General features: G+C 44.4%; 1 protein-coding gene across 1 annotated transcript in view; it reads right to left on the reverse strand.

Moving 5' to 3' along the window:
* Positions 1-10,668, reverse strand: part of CHRNA5 (cholinergic receptor nicotinic alpha 5 subunit) — a 53,194-nt gene extending 42,526 nt beyond the window's left edge. Inside the window, exon 1 of the mRNA XM_043554570.1 lies at positions 10,314-10,668. Coding sequence (XP_043410505.1) covers positions 10,314-10,440 — 127 coding nt within the window. The 5' untranslated portion in view covers positions 10,441-10,668. The remainder of the gene's footprint in view (positions 1-10,313) is intronic.
* Positions 10,669-20,753: the final 10,085 nt, after the last annotated feature.

The raw sequence follows: 20,753 nt of genomic DNA on the forward strand, positions 1-20,753 counted from the left end.
TGGAACCTGTTTAAGATTCTCCCTCTCTCTTTCTCTCTTTCTCTCTCTCTCTCTCTCTCCCTCCCTCCCTCCCTCCCTCCCTCCCTCCGCCCCTCTCCCCTGTTTGTGCTCTCTCTCTCTAAAATAAAAAATAAAAATAATTTAAAATTTAAAAAAATGAGCTAGAAAAAGATGAACAAAGCCCAAAAATGAAGCTTAGAGAAGAAATAAATGAAATAATAAAACTAAAAAATAAAACAAAGACCAATGAAACTAAGAGCTGATTCTCTGTAAGATAAAACTGACAAACTCTTAGCTAGACTCACCAAGAAAAAAAAGGGAACCCAAATAAATAAAATCAGAATTAAACAAGACATGTTACAAATGATACCACAGAAATACAAAGGATCACAAAAGACTGTTTTGAACAGTTATATGCCAACAAATTGGACAACCTAGATTAGATAAATTCCTACCAACATACAATTTACCAAGACTGAATCATGATGAAATAGAAAATCTGAGCTGACTGATAACTAGTAAGGAGATTGAATCAGTAATTAAAAGCTTCCCAAAGAAGAAAAACCCAGAACCAGATGGCTTCACTGGTGAATTCTACCAAATATTCAAAGAAGAATTAATACCAATTGTTCTCAAACTCTTCAAAAAAAAAAAAAAATAGAAGGAGAAGGAACACTTTCAAATTCATCCTATGAGGCCAGTATTACCCCAATACCAAAACCATACAAGGATGCCATAGAAAGGAAAATTACAGGCCAATATTCCTAATAAACATAGATGCAATAACCCTCAACAAAATATGTGAGCAAACTGAATCACTAACACCTTAAAAGGATCACTCAACATGATCAAGTGGGATTTATTCCATGGGTGCAAGGATAGTTTAAAATCCACAAACCAGAGGTGCCTGGGTGGCTCAGTCAGTTAAACACCCAGCTCTTGATTTCAGTTCAGGTCATGATCTAGTGGTTTTCAAGATTGACCCCCATCAGGCTCTGTGCTGATGGTGTGGAGCCTGCTTGGGATTCTCTCTCTCTCTCTCTCTCTCTCTCTCTCTCTCTGCCTCTCCCCTGCTCATGCTCTCTCACTCAAAATAAATAAATAAACTGTGTTTAAAAACCCACAATCCAGTAAGGGTGCCTGGGTGGCTCAGTTGGTTGAGCATCCGACTTCAGCATAGGTCATGATATCGTCGTTCATGGGTTCAAGCCCCACATCGGGTTCTGCACTGTTGGTGCAGAGCCTGCTTGGGATTCTCACTCTCTTCTCTCTCTGACCCTCCCCCACTAGTGCTTTCTCTCTCTCTCTCAAAATAAATAAAAAAAAAAAATCCACAATCTAGTCAATGTGATATACCACATTAACAAATTAAAGGATAAAAATCACATGATCATCTGAATACAGAAAAGCACTTGACAAAATTCAATGTTCATTCATGATAAAAACTCGTACAAAGTGGACACTGAGAAAATCTACCTCAACATCATAAAGGTCATATATGACAAGCCCACAGCTAACACAAAACTCAATAATGAAAAGCTGAAAGCTTTTCCTAAGATCAAGAACAAGACAAGGATGCCCACTCTCACCACTTTTATTCAACATAGTATTGAAAGTCCTAGCCAGAGCAATAAAGCAAGAATAAGAAATAATGGGCGCCTAGGTGGCTCAGTCAGTTAAGCACTGAACTTCGGCTCAGGACATGATCTCACATTTATGAGTTCAAGCCCCACATCGGATGAGTTTGAGCCCTGCATTGGGTGAGCTTAAGCCCCACACTGGGTGAGCATAAGCCCTGATGCGGGTGAGCCCCACTTCTCCCTCTCTCTCTACCCCTCACTCATTTGTTCTCTCTCTCTCTCTCTCTCTCTCTCTCTCTCAAAAAAAAAAAAAAAAAGAATAAGAAATAAAAGGTATCCACATTGGTAAGGAAGAAGTCAAACTGTCACTATTTGCAGATGACATGTTATATATAAAGACTCCACCAAAAAAAACTGTTAAAGTTAAGATTTAAAATCAGTTAGATTTAGTTAAGCTGCAGGATACAAAATCAACACACACAAAAACATGTGCTGCATTTCTACATACTAACAGCAAACTATCAGAAAGAGAATTTTTTTAAAAAAGTCTCATTTACAACTGCATCAAAAAGAATAAAATACCCAGGAATAGATTTAACCAAGGAGATGAAACACCCATATTGAAAACTACATGACATTAAAGAAATTGAAGACAATAGAAATAAATGGAAAGATATTCCATGCTCATGGATTGAACACATTGTCAAAATGTCTATAGTACCCAAAACAATCTGCAGATTCAACACAATCCCTATCAAAATTCTAATAGCATTTTTCAAAGAAATAGAACAAATAATACTAAAAAAAAACATTAAAAAAAAAAACCAACCCGAATAGCCAACGCAACCTTGAGAAAGAAGAACAAAGCTGGAGTCATCATGTTCCCTGGATTCAAACTATATTACAAATCTATAGTAATTAAAACAGTATGGAATTGCCATAAAAACAGACACACAGATCAATGGAACAGAATAAAGAGCTCAAAAATAAACTCATGCTTACATGGTAAATTAATTTATGACAAAAAAGCCAAGAATATACAAGGAGGAAAGGACTGTCTAATAAATGATGTTGGTAACGGGCATCTGGGTGTCTCAGTCTGTTGAGTGTCTGACTCTTGATTTCCACTCAGGTCATGCTCCCAGGTTCTTGCGATCCAGCCCCATGTCAGGCTCTACACAGAGAGCGTAGAGCCTGCTTAAGATTCTCTTTCTCCCTCTGTCTCTGCCCTTCTCCCATGCCTGTGTTCATGCATGTGCTTGCTCGCTCTCTCTCTCTCTCTCTCTCTCTCTCAAAATACATAAACATCTGGGGGGTGGGAGGGGGTGTGGGTGATGGGTACTGAGGAGGGCACCTGTTGGGATAAGCACTGTGTGTTGTATAGAAACCAATTTGACAATAAATTTCATTTAAAAAAAATAAACATCTAAAAATAAATAAATAAATGGTGTTGGGAAAACTAGACAGCTAGATGCAAAGGAATGAAACTGGACCACTTCCTTATACCATGCACAAAAACTACCTCAAAATGGTTTAAAGACTTGGACGTAAAAGCTGAAAACCATGGGGCGCCTGGGTGGCTCGGTCGGTTAAGCGTCCAACTTCGGCTCAGGTCATGATCTCACAGCTCGTGGGTTTCAGCCCCACATCACGCTCTGTGCTCACAGCTCAGAGCCTGGAGCCTGCTTTGGATTCTGTGTCTCCCTCTCTCTCTCTGCCCCTCCCCTGCTCACGTTCTGTCTCTCTCTCTCAAAAATAAATAAATGTTAAAAAAAAATTTTTAAATAAATGTTAAGAAAAAAAATTGGGGGGCATCCAGGTGGCTCAGTTGGTTAAGCCTCCAACTTCGGCTCAGGTTATGATCTCACAGCTCGTGGGTTCGAGCCCCACGTCGGGCTCTGTGTTGACAGCTCAGAGTCTGGAGCCTGCTTCGGATTCTGTGTCTCCCTCCCTCTCTGCCCCTCTCCCATTCGTGCTCTGTCTCTCTCTCTCAAAAATAAATAAACATTAAAAATAATTTTTTTAATCTGAAACCACAAAACTCCTAGAAGAAAATGTTGGTGGTAAGCTCCCTGACACAGGTCTTGGTGATAATTTTCTGAATCTGACACCAAAAGCAAAATTAACATAAGCAAAAATACGTAGAGCTACACAATACTTGAAAGCTTGTGCACAGAAAGGGAACCACACATGCATAGAGAAAAATATGAATGGACTAATACCAAATTGTTAGCAGTTACTAGCTGGCACTTGCAGGTGTTGGTGTACGAGGGCCAACTTTCCAATTTCTTTTTTTTTTTTTTTGCATTAAACATGTTAAACTCCTTGGGAACGCAAGCTGGTGCAGCCATTCTGGAAAAAAGTATGGAGGTTCCTCAAAAAACTAAAAATAGAACTACCCTACAACCCAGCAACTGCATGACTAGGTATTTATCCAAGGGATACAGGTGTGCTATTTCAAAGGGACACATGCCCCCCAATGTTTATAGCAGCACTATCAACAATAGCCAAAGTATGGAAAGAGCCCAATGTCCATCGATGGATGAATGGATAAAGATGTGGTGTGTGTGTGTGTGTGTGTGTGTGTGTGTGTGTGTGTACACACACACACACACACACACACACAATGGAATATTACTTGGCGATCAAAAAGAACGAAATCTTGCCATCTACAACTACGTGGATGGAACTAGAGGGCATTATGCTAAGTGAAATTAGTCAGAGAAAAACAAATATCATATGACTTCACTCACATGAGGACTTTAAGATACAAAAGAGATGAACATAAGGGAAAAAAATAATATAAAAACAGGGAAGGGGACAAAACAGAAGAGACTCATAAATATGGAGAACAAACAGAGGGCTACTGGAGGGGGTGTGGGAGGGGGGATGGGCTAAATGGGGAAGGGGCATTAAGGAATCTACTCCTGAAATCATTGTTGTACTATATGCTAACTAATTTGGATGTAAATTTTTAAAAAATAAAATTAAAAAAATAAAATAATATAAAAGGTTGTTTGGAATCAAAATGTAAAATGAACTGTAGCATGCTTTGGATTTATCCTATAGACATGAACTTTAAATAAACAAAAAGAGGGGCACCTGGGTGGCGCAGTCGGTTAAGCGTCCGACTTCAGCCAGGTCACAATCTCGCGGTCCGTGAGTTCGAGCCCCGCGTCGGGCTCTGGGCTGATGGCTCAGAGCCTGGAGCCTGTTTCCGATTCTGTGTCTCCCTCTCTCTCTGCCCCTCCCCCGTTCATGCTCTGTCTCTCTCTGTCCCAAAAATAAATAAACGTTGAAAAAAAAAATTTTTTTAATAAAATAAAATAAAAAATAAACAAAAAGAAGAAGGGGAAGAAAGGGAAGAAGACGAAGACAAAGAAGAAGAAAAGGAAAAGGAGGAGGAGGGGAGAGGGAGGAGGAGGAGGAGGAGAAAGGGCAGAAGGAGGAGAAAAAGAAGGAGAAGAAACAGAAGAAGAGATAAAAGGCGAAGGGGAGGAGGAGGAAGAAGGAGGAGGAGGAGGAGGAGGAGGAGGAGGACAAGAAAAACCAGAAGAAGAAGGAAGGAAGAAGGAAAGAATACTAAGGGTTCTGCTAATATTGTTAGAACTATTAAGTACTAATTTCAAAGAGGTTTGAAAATTCGCAATTTATCATTTTAATTCTGTTCACTTGAATATTTCATGTGTATTTGAGATTTTATGTTGTATAAATTTGTGTTTTCAAATTCAAAAACTTTCACACTTTCTATGTTATATGTTCTGGTTCTAAAATAAGTCAATGCTGATTCAAAGAATAAAAAGTCCATACTATGCCTTAGGAAAAAAAAAAAAAAACATGTAAACTCCTACTAGAAACGAATACTCTTTTCAAAAGTGAGAAAAACAAAAGGTAATGGTGTGGATGTAGCAATAGAGTACTAGCATACCCACATTCCAGGCTCCACCATATATAAAAATGGGGCAAAAAGCAGCATTTGAGAGGGCTACAGAGAAGTTTGTTTGAGGTGAGCCAGGCTGCTAAGACCTAGAGGTGGAGACAATGTTTTGTAGAATCCTGACCTCACTTTCCTTTGAGACTGTTATGCCTGGCATGTTTCTACTAAAGCCCCTACCACACTTTGGTGCAAATGTTTATGTAACTGTCAAAACATATTAGATTACACTCCTCAAAAAAAAAGTCCACGCTATGCTTTTTGTCAAAATTCAAATATTCATATTTAATTCCTATTTTTACTGGTAAAAGGCTTTATTTTATAATTCTACTTAAGAAAAAAAGAGTGGGGCGCCTGGGTGGCGCAGTTGGTTGAGCGTCCAACTTCAGCCAGGTCACGATCTCGCGGTCCGGGAGTTCGAGCCCCACGTCAGGCTCTGGGCTGATGGCTCAGAGCCTGGAACCTGTTTCCGATTCTGTGTCTCCCTCTCTCTCTGCCCCTCCCCCGTTCATGCTCTGTCTCTCTCTGTCCCAAAAATAAATAAACGTTGAAAAAAAAAAAAATTAAAAAAAAAAAAAAAAGAAAAAAAGAGTATACATTTTCTGAATTAAACACAGGAGAGATAAGATCATGCTTCCCTAAAATGGAAACTGACCATTTAAATTAAAATTTTAGTTAAAGACAGAAAAGGATCATTAAAATAACCTCTTCTATCCTACTGTCATTATAAAACTATACCTATCCTATTCTGGGGAGCAAACTTCTAATTAAACAAGTTATAAGCTTTTTTTTTCAAAAACTATTCCAATATTTACCAACTCACATTGTCAAGACATGCTTATTTACTATTAAATTTAAAATTACATCTGAAAAAATTAATTTCAATTCTTAAGGGAGAAGAATAATATTATTAGAAGAAAAATGTTCTGTCCTAAAATTACTATACTAAAAACCCATATCCTAATTATAAAAAATTACCTGCTAGATCTAATTTGTAGATTATAAATGGAAAAAAGCCCATTCTGACAAATGACTGAAAACTTTCAAAGCAACATTAATAGACTACATTAATAAACTCAGCTACATCAGGAAATGTACAGACAACCCTACCTTCCAGTGTTCGCACTCTAGCTCATACAGGCATGTTCAGTATTTGCAAGGAAACCAAAATAATTTTTAATTATAAATAGTATGAAAAGTTTGCCTAACGACCTGAGGCACCTAGAGACTCTTTTGGATGTAACCACAAAAGTAGAGATGACAGCCACTATGTGTGTTTCTGTTAGCTTCTGAAAATATTAATGAAAATAACTACAGATGAGAAGAAAAAAAATCTTTCATAGCTCTCATTTTCTACTAAATAGTTATTTTAGTTCCCTCTTAATGACAGAACTCAGTTACCATACACACTAAAAATAAAGTTTCAACCATTTAAAATGTCACACAGCTAAGAAATATAACTAATGACTATTTTCCATAAATCATTGTCCCAACCATGGTCAGGTCAGTTTAAAAGGCTTGTATTACCTTAATGCATAATTATTCTTTTTTTTTAAGTTTTTTTATTTTTAGTAATTTTTACTCCCAAAATGGGGGGCTCGAACTCATGACCCCAAAAGCAAGAGTTGCATGCTCTTCTGACTGAGCCAGCCAGGCGCCCCACTAATTATTCTTTAATATAGACAAAATTGCCTCTTGAGCCACTTTCAAACTCTGCAATCTTCCATTACCCATGTAAGTATGGCTGCTGGCAGACAAGACATTTTTTTTTCCCCGAGGACTGGCTCACATAAAACCGTAAGAGTGACTACTAAAACTCTAAGATAAATATAAAAACAACAAAATGTAATTCTAAAACTAATTATGACTGAAAGGACATAAGCGTCTACTACCACCTTCTCATTTTAAAGAGGGAGAAATAAAAAAATCAGCAAGGTCAAGTTACCTGCCCAAGGAAACAGCAAGCTAGTGGGCAGGTCTCCAGATAGTACTTTCTGCCACCCTACATTCAAAGGCGGTTACACACACATCCTATCAACATTTAGGAGCAAGTGTGCAATTCCATCATCCACTTAATATCACTGTGTCCACAAATGATCACTGACTAAGAGCACACAGAATCTTGGAACGTTAGAGCTAGTGCTGGGGAGCCATTAATGATCCCTCATCTTACACATGAGTAAACTAATACCCAGAGAGAGATTTTTACTGCTGCGTTTTCATCCACAAGCATTTACGGGACTCCTACAACAAGCCAGCTCTTGGAGACCCGAAGATAAGCAGGGTAAGATCCCAGTTCGCACTCTTTTTTTTTTTTTAATGTGTTTTTTTTTTAATTTTTTTTTTTCAACGTTTATTTATTTTTGGGACAGAAGAGAGACAGAGCATGAATGGGGGAGGGGCAGAGAGAGAGGGAGACACAGAATCGGAAACAGGCTCCAGGCTCTGAGCCATCAGCCCAGAGCCCGACGCGGGGCTCGAACTCACGGGCCGCGAGATCGTGACCTGGCTGAAGTCGGACGCTCAACCGACTGCGCCACCCAGGCGCCCCTCGCACTCTTAACTATAGAGAACAAACTGATGGTGACCAGAGGGAGGTGGGGGGAACAGGTGAAACAGAGGAAGGGGACTAAGGGTATACTTACGATGAGCACCGACTAACGTACATAATTCTTGAATCACTCTATTGTGCATCTGACGCTAATGCAGTGTGGTACGTCAACTATGCTGGAATTAAAACTGAAAAAGAAAGATCCCAGCTCTTAAGGAGCTCATGTGGGGAAAAGGGAAAAGAGAACATAAAAGTAATACGGCATGAAAGCTACTTTAAAAGAGACATTTGCTAAGTAGAGTGGGGGCAGAAGGGAGGGCTTAATCAGCCCTGATTGTTTGACGATAGCACTGAACACCAGGCAGGGACACATAGCTACTGGCCCTGGCTAATGCTTGGCTGCAATGTTTCATATTAAAACGGGGAAGGGGCGCCTGGGCGGCTCAGCCGGGTAAGCATGGGACTTCCGCTCAGGTCATGATCTCGTGGTTCCTGGGTTCCAGCCCCGCGTCGGGCTCTGTGCTGACAGCTGGGAGTCTGGGGCCTGCTTCGGGTTCTGTGTCTCCCTCTCTCGCTGCCCCTCCCCTGCTCGAGCTCTGTCTCTCAAAAATAAAAATAAATAAACATTATTTAAAAAAAAAAAAAACCTTTAAAAAAAAAGCATAGGAAAAGTTCCACTTTCACCAAAAGATGCAGGGAAGCACCATTTTCTGGAACTGTCAGGCACAGCACCCGGCATTTCACACATATTACTTAATTCTGAAGACGACTCAGAGGTAAGCGATATTATCCCCATTTTTTGCAAAGGAAGCCAACCAAAACAAACAATACACCGGTCATAATCTGAGCCCAGGTTTGTCTGGCTCCAAAATTTTTGTTTGTTTTTTTTTTTAAATGTTTATTTATTTATTTGGAGGGACAGCCTGGGCAAGCAGGGGAGGGGCAGAGAGGGTTGGGGGGAGAGAATCCCAAGCAGGCTCCGCACTGTCCGCGCAGCGCCCAACGCGGCCGAACCTACAAACGGGAGACGGTGACTGATCTGAAACCAAGAGCCAGACGCTTAACGCCCTGAGCCCCGCAGGCGCCCAGCCCAGGGGCTTCTCCAAACGTTTCAATCACCTCCACGTTCTCTCTCGTCAGTCTAGGGAGGCAGTACGTCCTGCAACGAACAATGCTCATCTTCCAGATCATGACTTCCTAGAACCAGAAATCAGCTTAAAAAGCTTAAGACAGGGGCGCCTGGGTGGCTCAGTCGGTCGAGCGGCCGACTTCGGCTCGGGTCAGGATCTCGCGGTCCGTGAGTTCGAGCCCCGCGTCGGGCTCTGTGCTGATGGCTCCGAGCCTGGAGCCGGTTTCCGATTCTGTGTCTCCCTCTCTCTCTGCCCCTCCCCCGTTCATGCTCTGTCTCTCTCTCTGTCCCAAAAATAAATCAACGCTAAAAAAAAAAAAAAAAAAAAAAAAAGCTTAAGACAAGAAAAGCCTCTCCCCGTACCCAAATAACGGCTCCTCCAAGAAACCAACGCCTAAAAACCGAAACACTGGTGTGAACGTCGGCGTTCATCTCCCCCAGGAGATCCCTACCTTTCGTGTGTTTAGACCGCATCACAGGCGCTGCATCAACGGTCGTATTTTTCTCGAAGACACTGCCAGGACCCTGAAGGGTTCTGAGGCACTTGGAATCTGAACACGTACTAAGTCTTTTCTTTTGTCGTTTCTACCGTCCAAAGGGCCCGAACACGCGCGACGCTCTGAGGGGCTAACAGGACCTCAGGGTGCGGGGGGGGGGGGGGGCGGCGGGGGCCGGCCGCCCCGCCTTCCACAACGGACGCCTGCCACCCTCCTCGTGCGAGCCGCCGGGACGAGCGCGGGAGGAGGACGGCGGCCAGGGCGGGACGACCAAATCTCACCGCCCGGGGCCACCCCGCAGACCCGTCGTGGACAAAGTCACAACGTGGGAAGCCCGGCCGAAAGCCCGAGGGGAACGATGGCATCTGTCCCTGAGAAAGTTGTGCCGCGGCGTTCGCTGTGCACCCCGCAGTCCGCCGTGATGCGGGTCAGGGAACAAAACCCAAAGTGGCCTTGTCGGCATCTAAGTGGACGCATCTGGCCATTTAAACGGAAACTTCACTCAAGCCCCGGGAGAAGACCGCGCTCTGCGACCACGTCTTTCGGCCCCGCGCCGCCCCGCGACCGCCGGCCGCCCCCGGGACCCTGCTCTGAGGGCCGCCCTCCCGACGCCCAGGCTCACCTCCAGGCGCGCCGCCCCCCGCGCCGGCCGGGCGCCAGCGCCCCGCGACCAGCTGAAACAGGAGGAGGAGGCGGAGCGGGCGGGACGCGAGACCCAGGACCGCGGGCGATGAGCCCCACGCCGACATCGCCGGGACCCGCGCGGGAACGCGGGCACACGCCTCACGACGGCCGCGCGGGAAACGAACGCGGGCTCCGGAGGGTCGGAGCCGGGAGGCGGGCGGGAGCCGAGGGAGAGCGGACGCCGCCGAGGAGGGGCCGCTCGGCTCCTCAGACCCCGGCCGGCGAGGCCACCTCAGCCGCGAAGATTCCGGCGGGCTCGGGGCGCGCGAGGAGGCTCGCGCGCCTGGCCCCGCCCCTTCGCCCTGGCCCCGCCCCGTCTGCTCGGAGTCCCGCCTCCCTCCTCCCGGTCCCGCCTTTGGCCTCGCTCAGCTTCGAGCTAGAGCCCCGCCTTTTCCGCCCCTGGCCCCGCCCCCGGCCGGCTCCGCCCCCGGGCCCGAAAGCCCGCCGAGAGGGTCCTGCGTTCAGGCCCAGGAAAACAGAAGACGAGAGGACCGTGCAGCTAGCTGGTCGGCCGGCCGGTGAGACGTCTGGCCTCCGGCGACCCGGGCAGGCCCCCGCCTCCCTGTGTTCACCACTATCAACTAACGTCTGCGTTGTGCTCACCACCCGGGGAAAGCAGACGAACAGACTGCGCCCAGCGGACCGGAGGAAGTTTCTGCCCCAGAACAGAGCTCTTGGCTGAAGCTCGAAGCGGGGGGGCTCTTCCCCTGCTCGCTCCCTCGACTCTGAAGCGAGGCGGGGGGACCAGAGGGCCCAGCCCAGACCCTCCTTCAGACGTCCCAAAAAATGAAGTGCAGCCCCTCAGCACAGGCCGTGCCCACCACCCCCACCCCCGTGTGGCCAGCAGTGAACATCTGTAACCATTGCCCGCCCCCCAGCCCCCGCAGTGTGGCCAGCAGTGAAGGTCTATAAAGATTGGTGGCTCCATCCACCAGACACGAAGCCACTTGGAAGGTGATTGGGGCTGACGGCTGGAGGACTGTCTCTAATCTCTGCAGACCCCAACGTTTCATCCTCTCTGTTCGTAATTGATTCGAAAGCTTCATTTGGCTGAAGAGATTCAGGCAAATTAACTTTAAACTTCCGTGGCAGAGCGTTTCACTGATTCTTCACAGAAAGCTTTATGGAGCTGACACCTCTAACACTCCTTGTGAGCAGGAATTTGACACCAACCTCCAGACTCAGTAAATCTGTTTAAAAACCTGGTTGTAAAGAATGCAAGTGATAGAATTTAGGTAGGACTTTTTTCCTATGTCTAAGTACAACCAGGAACATGAAAACCATATCCAATGAAGCAGCTCTGCCTAAGCCAAAGGGGCCACAGAAAAGGGATCCATAAGATGATAAGCAGGTTAGTCATTAATTACACCCCTGCATAGGAAGGAAGTCATCGTCCCCTCACTGCAACTTTCTCTTTTGCTATGAACAATATATGGGGCATACAGACACTTATGCAATTCATCCTAACAGTGTTTGAGAAAGTCAAGTGTTATTCTACTTTTACAGCTGGGGGACTTGAAACTGAGTGGTTGGATAATTGCTGAAGGTCACAGTACCTGTCAGTGGAAAAACCAGAATTAAAAGGTTGTTAGCTCAGCCACAGCAAGCATAATTGCAACTCCTGGACCTCCCTGGGGTATCCTATCAATAACCACAAGAACAATGGTTATTTACATAATCTGTGAAAAGGACTACTAGTTGTGAAAGCAAAGTGAGTAATTTGTTGGGCGCTTTAAAATCCAAGCAAATAATTATGGAATATAACGTATGCTTTTTGGATGGCTTTTTCTAGAAGGATATGCCAATTACCCCCAGTTGCCGGACGCAGTGGCTGCACCTGACTCGGATGAGAGGCATCTTCACACTGCTAGGAGACGTGGCTGACAAAAGGCATTAATACCGCAGCTACTGCAGCCACTAAGTCCCCTGACGTGGCATCTGTCTGCCAGATTTCTGAGCTTTGACCCAAGGGACTGCTGCACAGTCATCACAGTGCACCTGCCTCCCAGACACACTTCCTCTGATTTGTGTGGGATTTGTATTACACTTCCCTGCCTTCGTCCATCCTCCTCCTCCCCTTCTCTGAACATCCACACCCACCCTTTCTTCCAGACCCGCCTCAAGCACCGCTCACCCCATGAAGCACAGCCGGGTCCCCCAGCCACAGCCACATCCGTCAAGTCCCTGAACACTTCGCTTTTATTTCTCTGACAACACTTCCTACTTCCCATCTTCTTCTCTATTTCTCCATAAATCTTCTGTCCTCTACTAGGTAATGAGCTCCTGGGACTAGAATCTAGGTTTATTCATGGTTACAATATGCACTACCAGTCAGTGCCTTGCCATAGAAAGTGGAGCTTAATCATTGTCCTATTAACCTCGCCAAGCAGCAGGGAAATGTAATAATTGAAGCACTTTTTAAATACACTTGCGCACTCGTTCTCAGGCAGGACAACAAGGGCAGTGTGTGTATTACCCTTGTCTGCCCTCTCCTCAGTCCTCTTAGCAGGCTCCCTCTCTTTCACTGCATGCTGGGAACTCCACACTCGCGCATCTGGGACCAATTTTCTTGTGTGCACACCCCACTCCCTGTGATCTTATGCATGTAGATATCTTCCACATGCTGACAATAACCAGATGCACAGGTGCTGATCTCACCACTGAGCTCCAGCATGTCCCGCTGGGTATGTGACGAACATGTCACTTAGTATGTCCCAAACCATTGTCTCTTCTTTGTCTTCCTATCTCACTCAGTGCCATCACCATCCAACTAGTGACTCAAGCTGAAAACCTGGACAGCATCCTTGGTTCACGGCCCTGCTTCACTCAGCACGTCTAATCCCCTTTCCTTTCGTGCTGCTCACCTTGGCTACACCTTGACTCACGCCCGACTCCTCCTTCCTACTACTGTGGTAATGTCCATGCTTGATCTCCAGCTGAGACTGCTGCCCTGCACTCTCTAGCACATTCTGCAGACGGCGGCCTGAGTGATCGCCCCAACACAGAAGCCAAAGCCCAAATCCGTGCCAGGGTCCCCGAGTAGCCCCCGCTGCCCTCACCAGCTCCACACCACGCTCCTCCCCCTTGCAGGAACCACCCAGCGGTGTCCCCTCAAGGCCCTTCCCATAACTGCTCTCTCTGCCTGCCCTTCTCTCCCCACCCCCCACCTCCCCTGCTCTGCCTAATTCCTACTCCTCCAAGAGTGAGCAGAACTGTCACCACTTGAGAGACAAAAGCAGCCTATGTAAGTTGGGTCCTCCACTCCCTCTGCCTGTTACTCTCTACACTTCCCCTCAGCACCCAGCACAGTTTGTAATTACACGCCCTTCACTATGCGATTCCTCCAATAGAAAATTAGTTCCCAAAGGGCAGCGGCTGTGTCTGTGGTGTTCACTAGTGTGTGCCCCGTACATGGAGCACACATAGATGCTCAAGATGTTTACTGGTTTAATAAATGAATGTTGGGTAGTTTGCCCAAGATCTCAGAGCAGGGACTCAAGGCCAGGTGACTGGCTTCAGACACAACCATTCTACATGAAATTTCTCCTTCTGGGCCCCACCTTTTAAGCGGTGCCTTAAAACCTGGAGGCAGAAAAGGAAGCCTGTAGGGGCTCAGCCACTGGCCCAGTGTCCAGTAGCTGGCAGCCGTTACCTTTTATGGGGCAATTATTCTCTGACGTGCTTTTGCACTCACAAAACGCTTAAGCAAAGGGCTGTTGGTGCTTTGCAGGGAAAAAAGAGCACCTAGGAAGGGAACCAGGAGTCAGACAGGCCTTGTCATCTGCAAGTGGACTGACCCGATGAGTCGTCTTGCACACCGATGTTGTTGTCGACTTCCTTTCTTATAATGGGGTCAACTGAGCTAAATGCAAGGCCAGGCAGATTCTCTAAATCTCCCATTCAGCATTTCCACTGCAGTTTGGTGATAAATTCTGCTATGAGCCTTTAAGATGAAAGCCAAACTGAAAAGTTAATTAAAGATAAAAATGGATGCTGTCAATTTTCCTGCTGAAATTAAATGCAAAAAAAGCAAGTATTGATAGGGTATTAATATTCAATCCTTCAAAAGAAATGATACAAAAATAAAAGTTCCTTTTCAGGGGCTATTTCAATGGCTGTAATCAAAATGTAAAAGGGCAGACATATTTTGATATATGGAGCTTTAAGAAAGAAAAGTAATTGGCCATATTTTATTAGATTGTAATAGCTGAATAGTAGTGCATAAAATCACATATCACAAAAATATAAACCATATATATAACTGAGCTGTCTCAATAGACTTTAATAATAGCGCGCACGCACGCGCGCACACACACACACACACACACACACACATTAAGGTACCCTGGACAAATATCAGCTCTTGTTACAAATAAAGATACTGTTTTCCACCTAAAGAAAGTGCAGTACAATTACCCATGCCCCCTAAATGTCATAACTTTTACATGTGGGAGTGATGAATCACATCATGAAAGAATTTTTCATTTAAAACAATCATAAACAAGGGGTGCCTGGGGGGCTCAGTCGGTTGAGTGTCTGACTTCGGCTCAGGTCATGATCTCACGGTTAGTGAGTTCGAGCCCTGCGTCAGGCTCTGTGCTGACAGCTCAGAGCCTGGGTCATGCTTGGGATTCTGTGTCTCCCTCTCTCTCTCTGCCCTTCCTTGCTTGTACTCTGTCTCTGTCTCTCTCTTTCAGACATAAATAAACATTAAAAAAAATTTAAAAACATAAATACAAAAGGATATATCCTAATTAAATCCTCTCAACACACACAATGGTAACCATGTAGAGGTTCTAGATAGGTTACTTAGCTTCATCGTGGTGATCATTTCACAATGTATACATTTATTAAACATCAAGTTGGGTGCCATAGATACTATTATTATATGTCAATGCTATGTCAATAAAGCTGCTAAAAAATAAAAATTTCTACAGTGAAAAAATACAAATATGGATTTCTGTAGATAAATTTCTTCAGCAGATTTGCAATTACTTAAATATACCTAAGCTCAACATTTGTATACTAAATAAGCACAACCCATTATATATAAATATTTATTGCATTAAGTGACCTCTTCTTCATAGGTGGCATATTAGTATAAATTTATAAAATAAAATAAATAAATTTATAAATATATAAAATTTATATATAAATAAATTTATAAAATAAATAAATTTATGCCCTATTTTATTTTTATTTTTTAGGACAGTGTCTTTATTTTTTTTATTAAAAAAAATTTTTTTTCACGTTTATTTATTTTTGAGACAGAGAGAGACAGACCATGAACAGGGGAGGAGCAGAGAGAGAGGGAGACACAGAATCTGAAACAGGCTCCAGGCTCTGCACAGAGCCCGACGCGGGGCTCGAACTCACAGACCGTGAGATCATGACCTGAGCCGAAGTCGTACGCTTAACCAACCAAGCCACCCAGGCGCCCCTGTCTTTATTTTTTTTAATGTTTATTTATTTTTGAGAGAGAGAGCAAGTGGGGGAGGGGCAGAGGTAAAGGGAGAGAGAGAGAGAGAGAGAGAGAGAGAGAGAGAGAGAGAATCCCAAGCAGACTTCCTACTGTCAGCGCAGAGTCTAACGCGGAGCTCAAACCCACGAACTGTGAGATCATGACCTGAGCCGAAATCAAGAGTCGGACGCTCAACTGGACTGAGCCACCCAGGTGCCCCTATGCCCCTATTTTAATGTCTGCAAGATACAATTGTAAATGTTCAATTCTGTGCAAAAGGTAGAATTTAACTATTCTTACCAAACATACAACCTGTATGTCACTCACTTTCTATTCAGGAACTGAGAGATCTTTATAGACACTGCTACATATATCAAAAATAAGTTCACAGGACAAATTATACTGCAGGTATAGACCACAAATGCTCCAGAAATTTGTGGCTACAACACCAACCAGGAGAACTGCCATCTTAGAATTTAGTTTAATGCTTGCCAATTTAATTGTTCCAGATTATTCCCACTCCAATCAAGGGATATTATGACATTCTGAAACTCAAAAGCACACAAAAAATTCAAAATTAAATAGATTTCACTTTCATTTGTAATTTGCAAACTGCCATATCAGGCTTTTAGGGAAATGAGAATAAAAGGAAACCAAAATGGAGCAGTTTCTAGAATATGTTTGGGGATCTGCTCTAATTATGCACCCATATTTATTTAGCAAGGGTGGACTTTCCCATCCAGCTTCATTTCCCAGACAATGCCAACTGATGTCAAGTTTTTGTATATGGAGGAGAAGCAAGACCAGATGAGCATCTTTCGGCAATTCAAAAAGCTCCCTCTGAAGGTTAGAGTAATGTATGACATGATTGTCCCAGAGAATTGATTATCTTTAACCTAATTCTAAGCCACCTGATCCAAGTCTCCGACAATCAGTTATCATTTGGTAACTTCCAGTTCCACAGCTGTCTCACCTGAGATGCAATCTTTCCTTGTTCTTCTAGAACATGCCTGATTAATTTTAGGTGTTTTCAATTTTTTGAAAACTAAAGAATACTTGAAGCCACCTGCATGCCAAAGGAAATTTGGATTCTTGATTACATATGATCTTCTCAGTCACTCCCCAGTGCTCTGGGATAACAGACAGGAAACACAGAAAAATGGTGGCGTATTGGGAAGTGCACAGCCTTTGGTCTTTGATATCAAATAAACATGAGTTTGGATTCTCGCTCTGTCACTTCCTAGCTATTTTTTCAACAGATATTTGGGAATCAACCACATGCCCAGTTTTGGGGATAATGTAGTGAACAAGACAGATACGTCCCTGCTTTCAGGGAACTTACTGCTTAGGGGAGGAAGGCAGAAAATAAAATAATTTCAGAATTTGCTCGGGGCGCCTGGGTGGCGCAGTAGGTTAAGCGTCCGACTTCAGCCAGGTCACGTTCTCGCGGTCTGGGAGTTCGAGCCCCGCGTCAGGCTCTGGGCTGATGGCTCAGAGCCTGGAGCCTGTTTCCGATTCTGTGTCTCCCTCTCTCTCTGCCCCTCCCCCGTTCATGCTCTGTCTCTCTCTGTCCCAAAAATAAATAAATGTTGAAAAAAAATTAAAAAAAAAAGAATTTGCTAAGAATTCTTGAGGGAATAAATAGAAAGTGATGGGGTTGGGGTGAGGGTTCTGGGGAGGTGGCCTCAGCTAGGAGACAGAGAAAACATCAGTCATGTCCGGTGCGTGTTGGGCGGGGGGACATTCCAGATAAAGGGGCAGCTTGGGCGAGGCCCTAAGGTAGAAGAGAACTTGGTGTGAGGGCAGGACAGAGGTGAATCATCAAGATGGGGGAGTGAGGAGAGGTCAGAATGAAGAGAATGGGTTTCCTTCTTGGGACAACGGAGAGCAGTGGTGACCCAGGTTCATACTGAAAATTATCATATTGTTTGGGTGGGAGTCCTCTTAAAGCAAAAGAATACAATAGTATAAATATAAACTTGGGCATGAAATTGGATATTTAATTAGAATTTTAAAAGACTCAATAAACTACACATCTTTAAAAAGTTGGCAAATATTGCAGTGCCTAGAAAGCTACTGGGTTTGATGAACTGACACACCTATATTGCAATTTTTCTTCTGTTTTGCACTGAGAACTGAATCCTCAGCCTATAGTTCTGCACATCTGAACACTGGAAGAGTTTGCCATGCACTAGATTCTGACGCCAGCCGTCCAGCCTTGTTTCTCTCCCCCCGTCCAGACACTTCCAATGACGGACATCACAGAAGAGGCTGTTCATGTGGCGACATCTTCCCGTCATGATGCTGAGTAGGCTGGCATAGAGGTTGGCAGGAAATGCCCTGGAGCCGTTTCTACACTGGGATGATTAGCAAAAGTGAGAATACATAGATTCCTTTATGGCCTTGACCACTGCAAAGACTGCAAAAAGGAGGGGAAGTTTGGAAATAGACAGTGGCACTCATCAATTGCAGTTAAAAGAAAGATCTCACTTTTGCAAACTTCATAAGCAGGTCAGCATGAGAACACATTGTTAGGGTCCTTCCTTGGGGCCTTGGAAGGGGCACACAAGTGAGGGGCTCCAGGGCTTAAGCTTCATTTGTATCCCTGTAAATTTGTGAAGTTCTCTGATGGGAAACCAGTGAAAGGGTCATGGCATGCGCTCTGTGCTCTGTCACATGAAGGTCACTCTACCAGTGAAGGCGGACAGACGTGAGAGGCACCACGGAAGCCCAGGCCAGGATGGCAGGGACAGCCTGGGGGCACTGGAGCTGTGTGGGGGCACAAGTCACTGTCCTTTTCCGAGCTTTCGTTTTCTCAGCTACGTAATAGAAAGACTGCCCCTAAATCACCAAGCATGTCGTGGGCCCTCAATAACTGAGTGCTGTAATTAAAAGAAATGTTTTATAAGGTTATTATGAGAATTAGCAAATATAAGGTAACTGACACATACTGTTTACTTCACAAACGATACTTTCTGCTGTGGTATACAGAAAGGGTTTTCCGAGATAAGACGAGATCGGGCGCGTTCAGGATGGTATGTCCGTAGACCAGAAAGGGTTTTCTAAGACTTCAAAATACTTTCGAAGACCAGTGAGAAGGAAAAAAAACATATTTTAATTTCTTCTTTGAGACTATTTTTTTTGGAGACTATTTTTAAATAGATGGCCTGTAATTTGCCACAGTCCACCAGTACACTTACTCAGCATCTAAACTGGACCAGTGAGAGAGTTAACAGTGGCTAACCCTAAGGAAGATCATACGGGCGATTTCTATTCAATCTGTTGTGTATTTTCCAAAGCGAGCATATTATAATCAGAAAAGTAAGTCATTAGATTGCTCAGGACTCAGAAGACAATTTACCCTGGATTCTCTCATTCTGTATGATTCAGAATTTTTCAGAGAATGTTATTACATAAGGCTCTCGGTACAGAATCAAAGACTTGGCCCTTCCTAGTGTTAGGTATAAAGGAACTTAGAGAAGAAATTCTTCCTGCCAACATGAAAGGAATCAAAAGTCCTCTCCAACCGCGAGACCTACTTCAACAGTAACTAACAAATTCATATGCATTCACTCAAGAGTCAGTCCAGCTTCCATTTATATGGGGCTCTTATAGGTGAAAATAGGGGAAGGCAGACTCCTTTTAAATGTGAATCACTAATGTGAATGTCTGGTACAAAGACGGATTAAAAATAAACCAAGATATGAGCCGGCAATTCCACTTGGGTACATACTCAAGAAAAAGGAAAGCCTAAGTCCACACAAAACTTGTACACGAGTATTCACAGCAGCCCCCAGTCGGAGGCAACCCCGACGTCCGCCACCCGATGAATGAACAAGATGCAGTGTAATCACACGAGGAACATTTATTCGGCAGTAACAAACACAGACTCCCGCTATTATTTCCCTTATCTAGTAAGCTGTGGATTTCCAACATTCGCCGCAGCGTCGGTGAGCCTGGCAGCGCTACAGCACGTGGAAGACACCAGAAGCCCGCAGACCGGCTTCTAGAGCTGCATCGCGTGAAACGTCCCGAACAGGCCGATGTGCACACACAAGAGAGCAGACCAGCGGCTGCCTGAGGCTGGAGGACTGGGGTGACCACAAAGCGGCGTGGGGCTTGTTTGGGTTCGCAAAAGTGTTCTGAAACTGACCGGTGCTGGCTGCACGGCTCTGTAAGATAACGAAACCCACTGCAGTGAGCACTTCAGATGGGCGAGTTGCATGGGATAGAAAAGCTACCTCTCAATAAAGCTGAGGTAACTGTTATTAGTGTCCCTATAAATGTGTGAAAGAAAGGTAAGTATTCATCTAATTCTGAATTAACTCAAGAAAATTAGTCTGAACAAGAGAATTAAAGTTGCATAATTAATTTAAATAATGACTTATTTAATTATGTATTTATTCTGAGCGAGAGAGAGCACAAGCCAGGGAGGAGGGGCAGAGAGGGACAGAGAATCCCGAGCAGGTTACACACTGTCAGCACAGAGCCCGACGCGGGGCTCCATCCCGCAAACCACGAGACCGTGACCCGAGCTCAAATCAAGAGTCAGATGCTTAACCAACTGAGCCACCCAGACCCAGGTGCCCCTAAATACTGACTTTTTTTTTTTAATTTTTTTTTTCAACGTTTATTTATTTTTTGGGGACAGAGAGAGACAGAGCATGAACGGGGGAGGGGCAGAGAGAGAGGGAGACACAGAATCGGAAACAGGCTCCAGGCTCTGAGCCATCAGCCCAGAGCCCGACGTGGGGCTCGAACTCACGGACCGCAAGATCGTGACCTGGCTGAAGTCGAACGCTTAACCGACTGCGCCACCCAGACGCCCCAATAAATACTGACTTTTAAAAAGATACCAATTATATTTTTCAAATTATGATAAAGGTGATAAGACCACAAATTTACTAGAGGAACGTG

This window comes from Prionailurus bengalensis, chromosome B3 (genome assembly GCF_016509475.1).
Source record: "Prionailurus bengalensis isolate Pbe53 chromosome B3, Fcat_Pben_1.1_paternal_pri, whole genome shotgun sequence".
Classification (NCBI taxonomy): domain Eukaryota; kingdom Metazoa; phylum Chordata; class Mammalia; order Carnivora; family Felidae; genus Prionailurus; species Prionailurus bengalensis.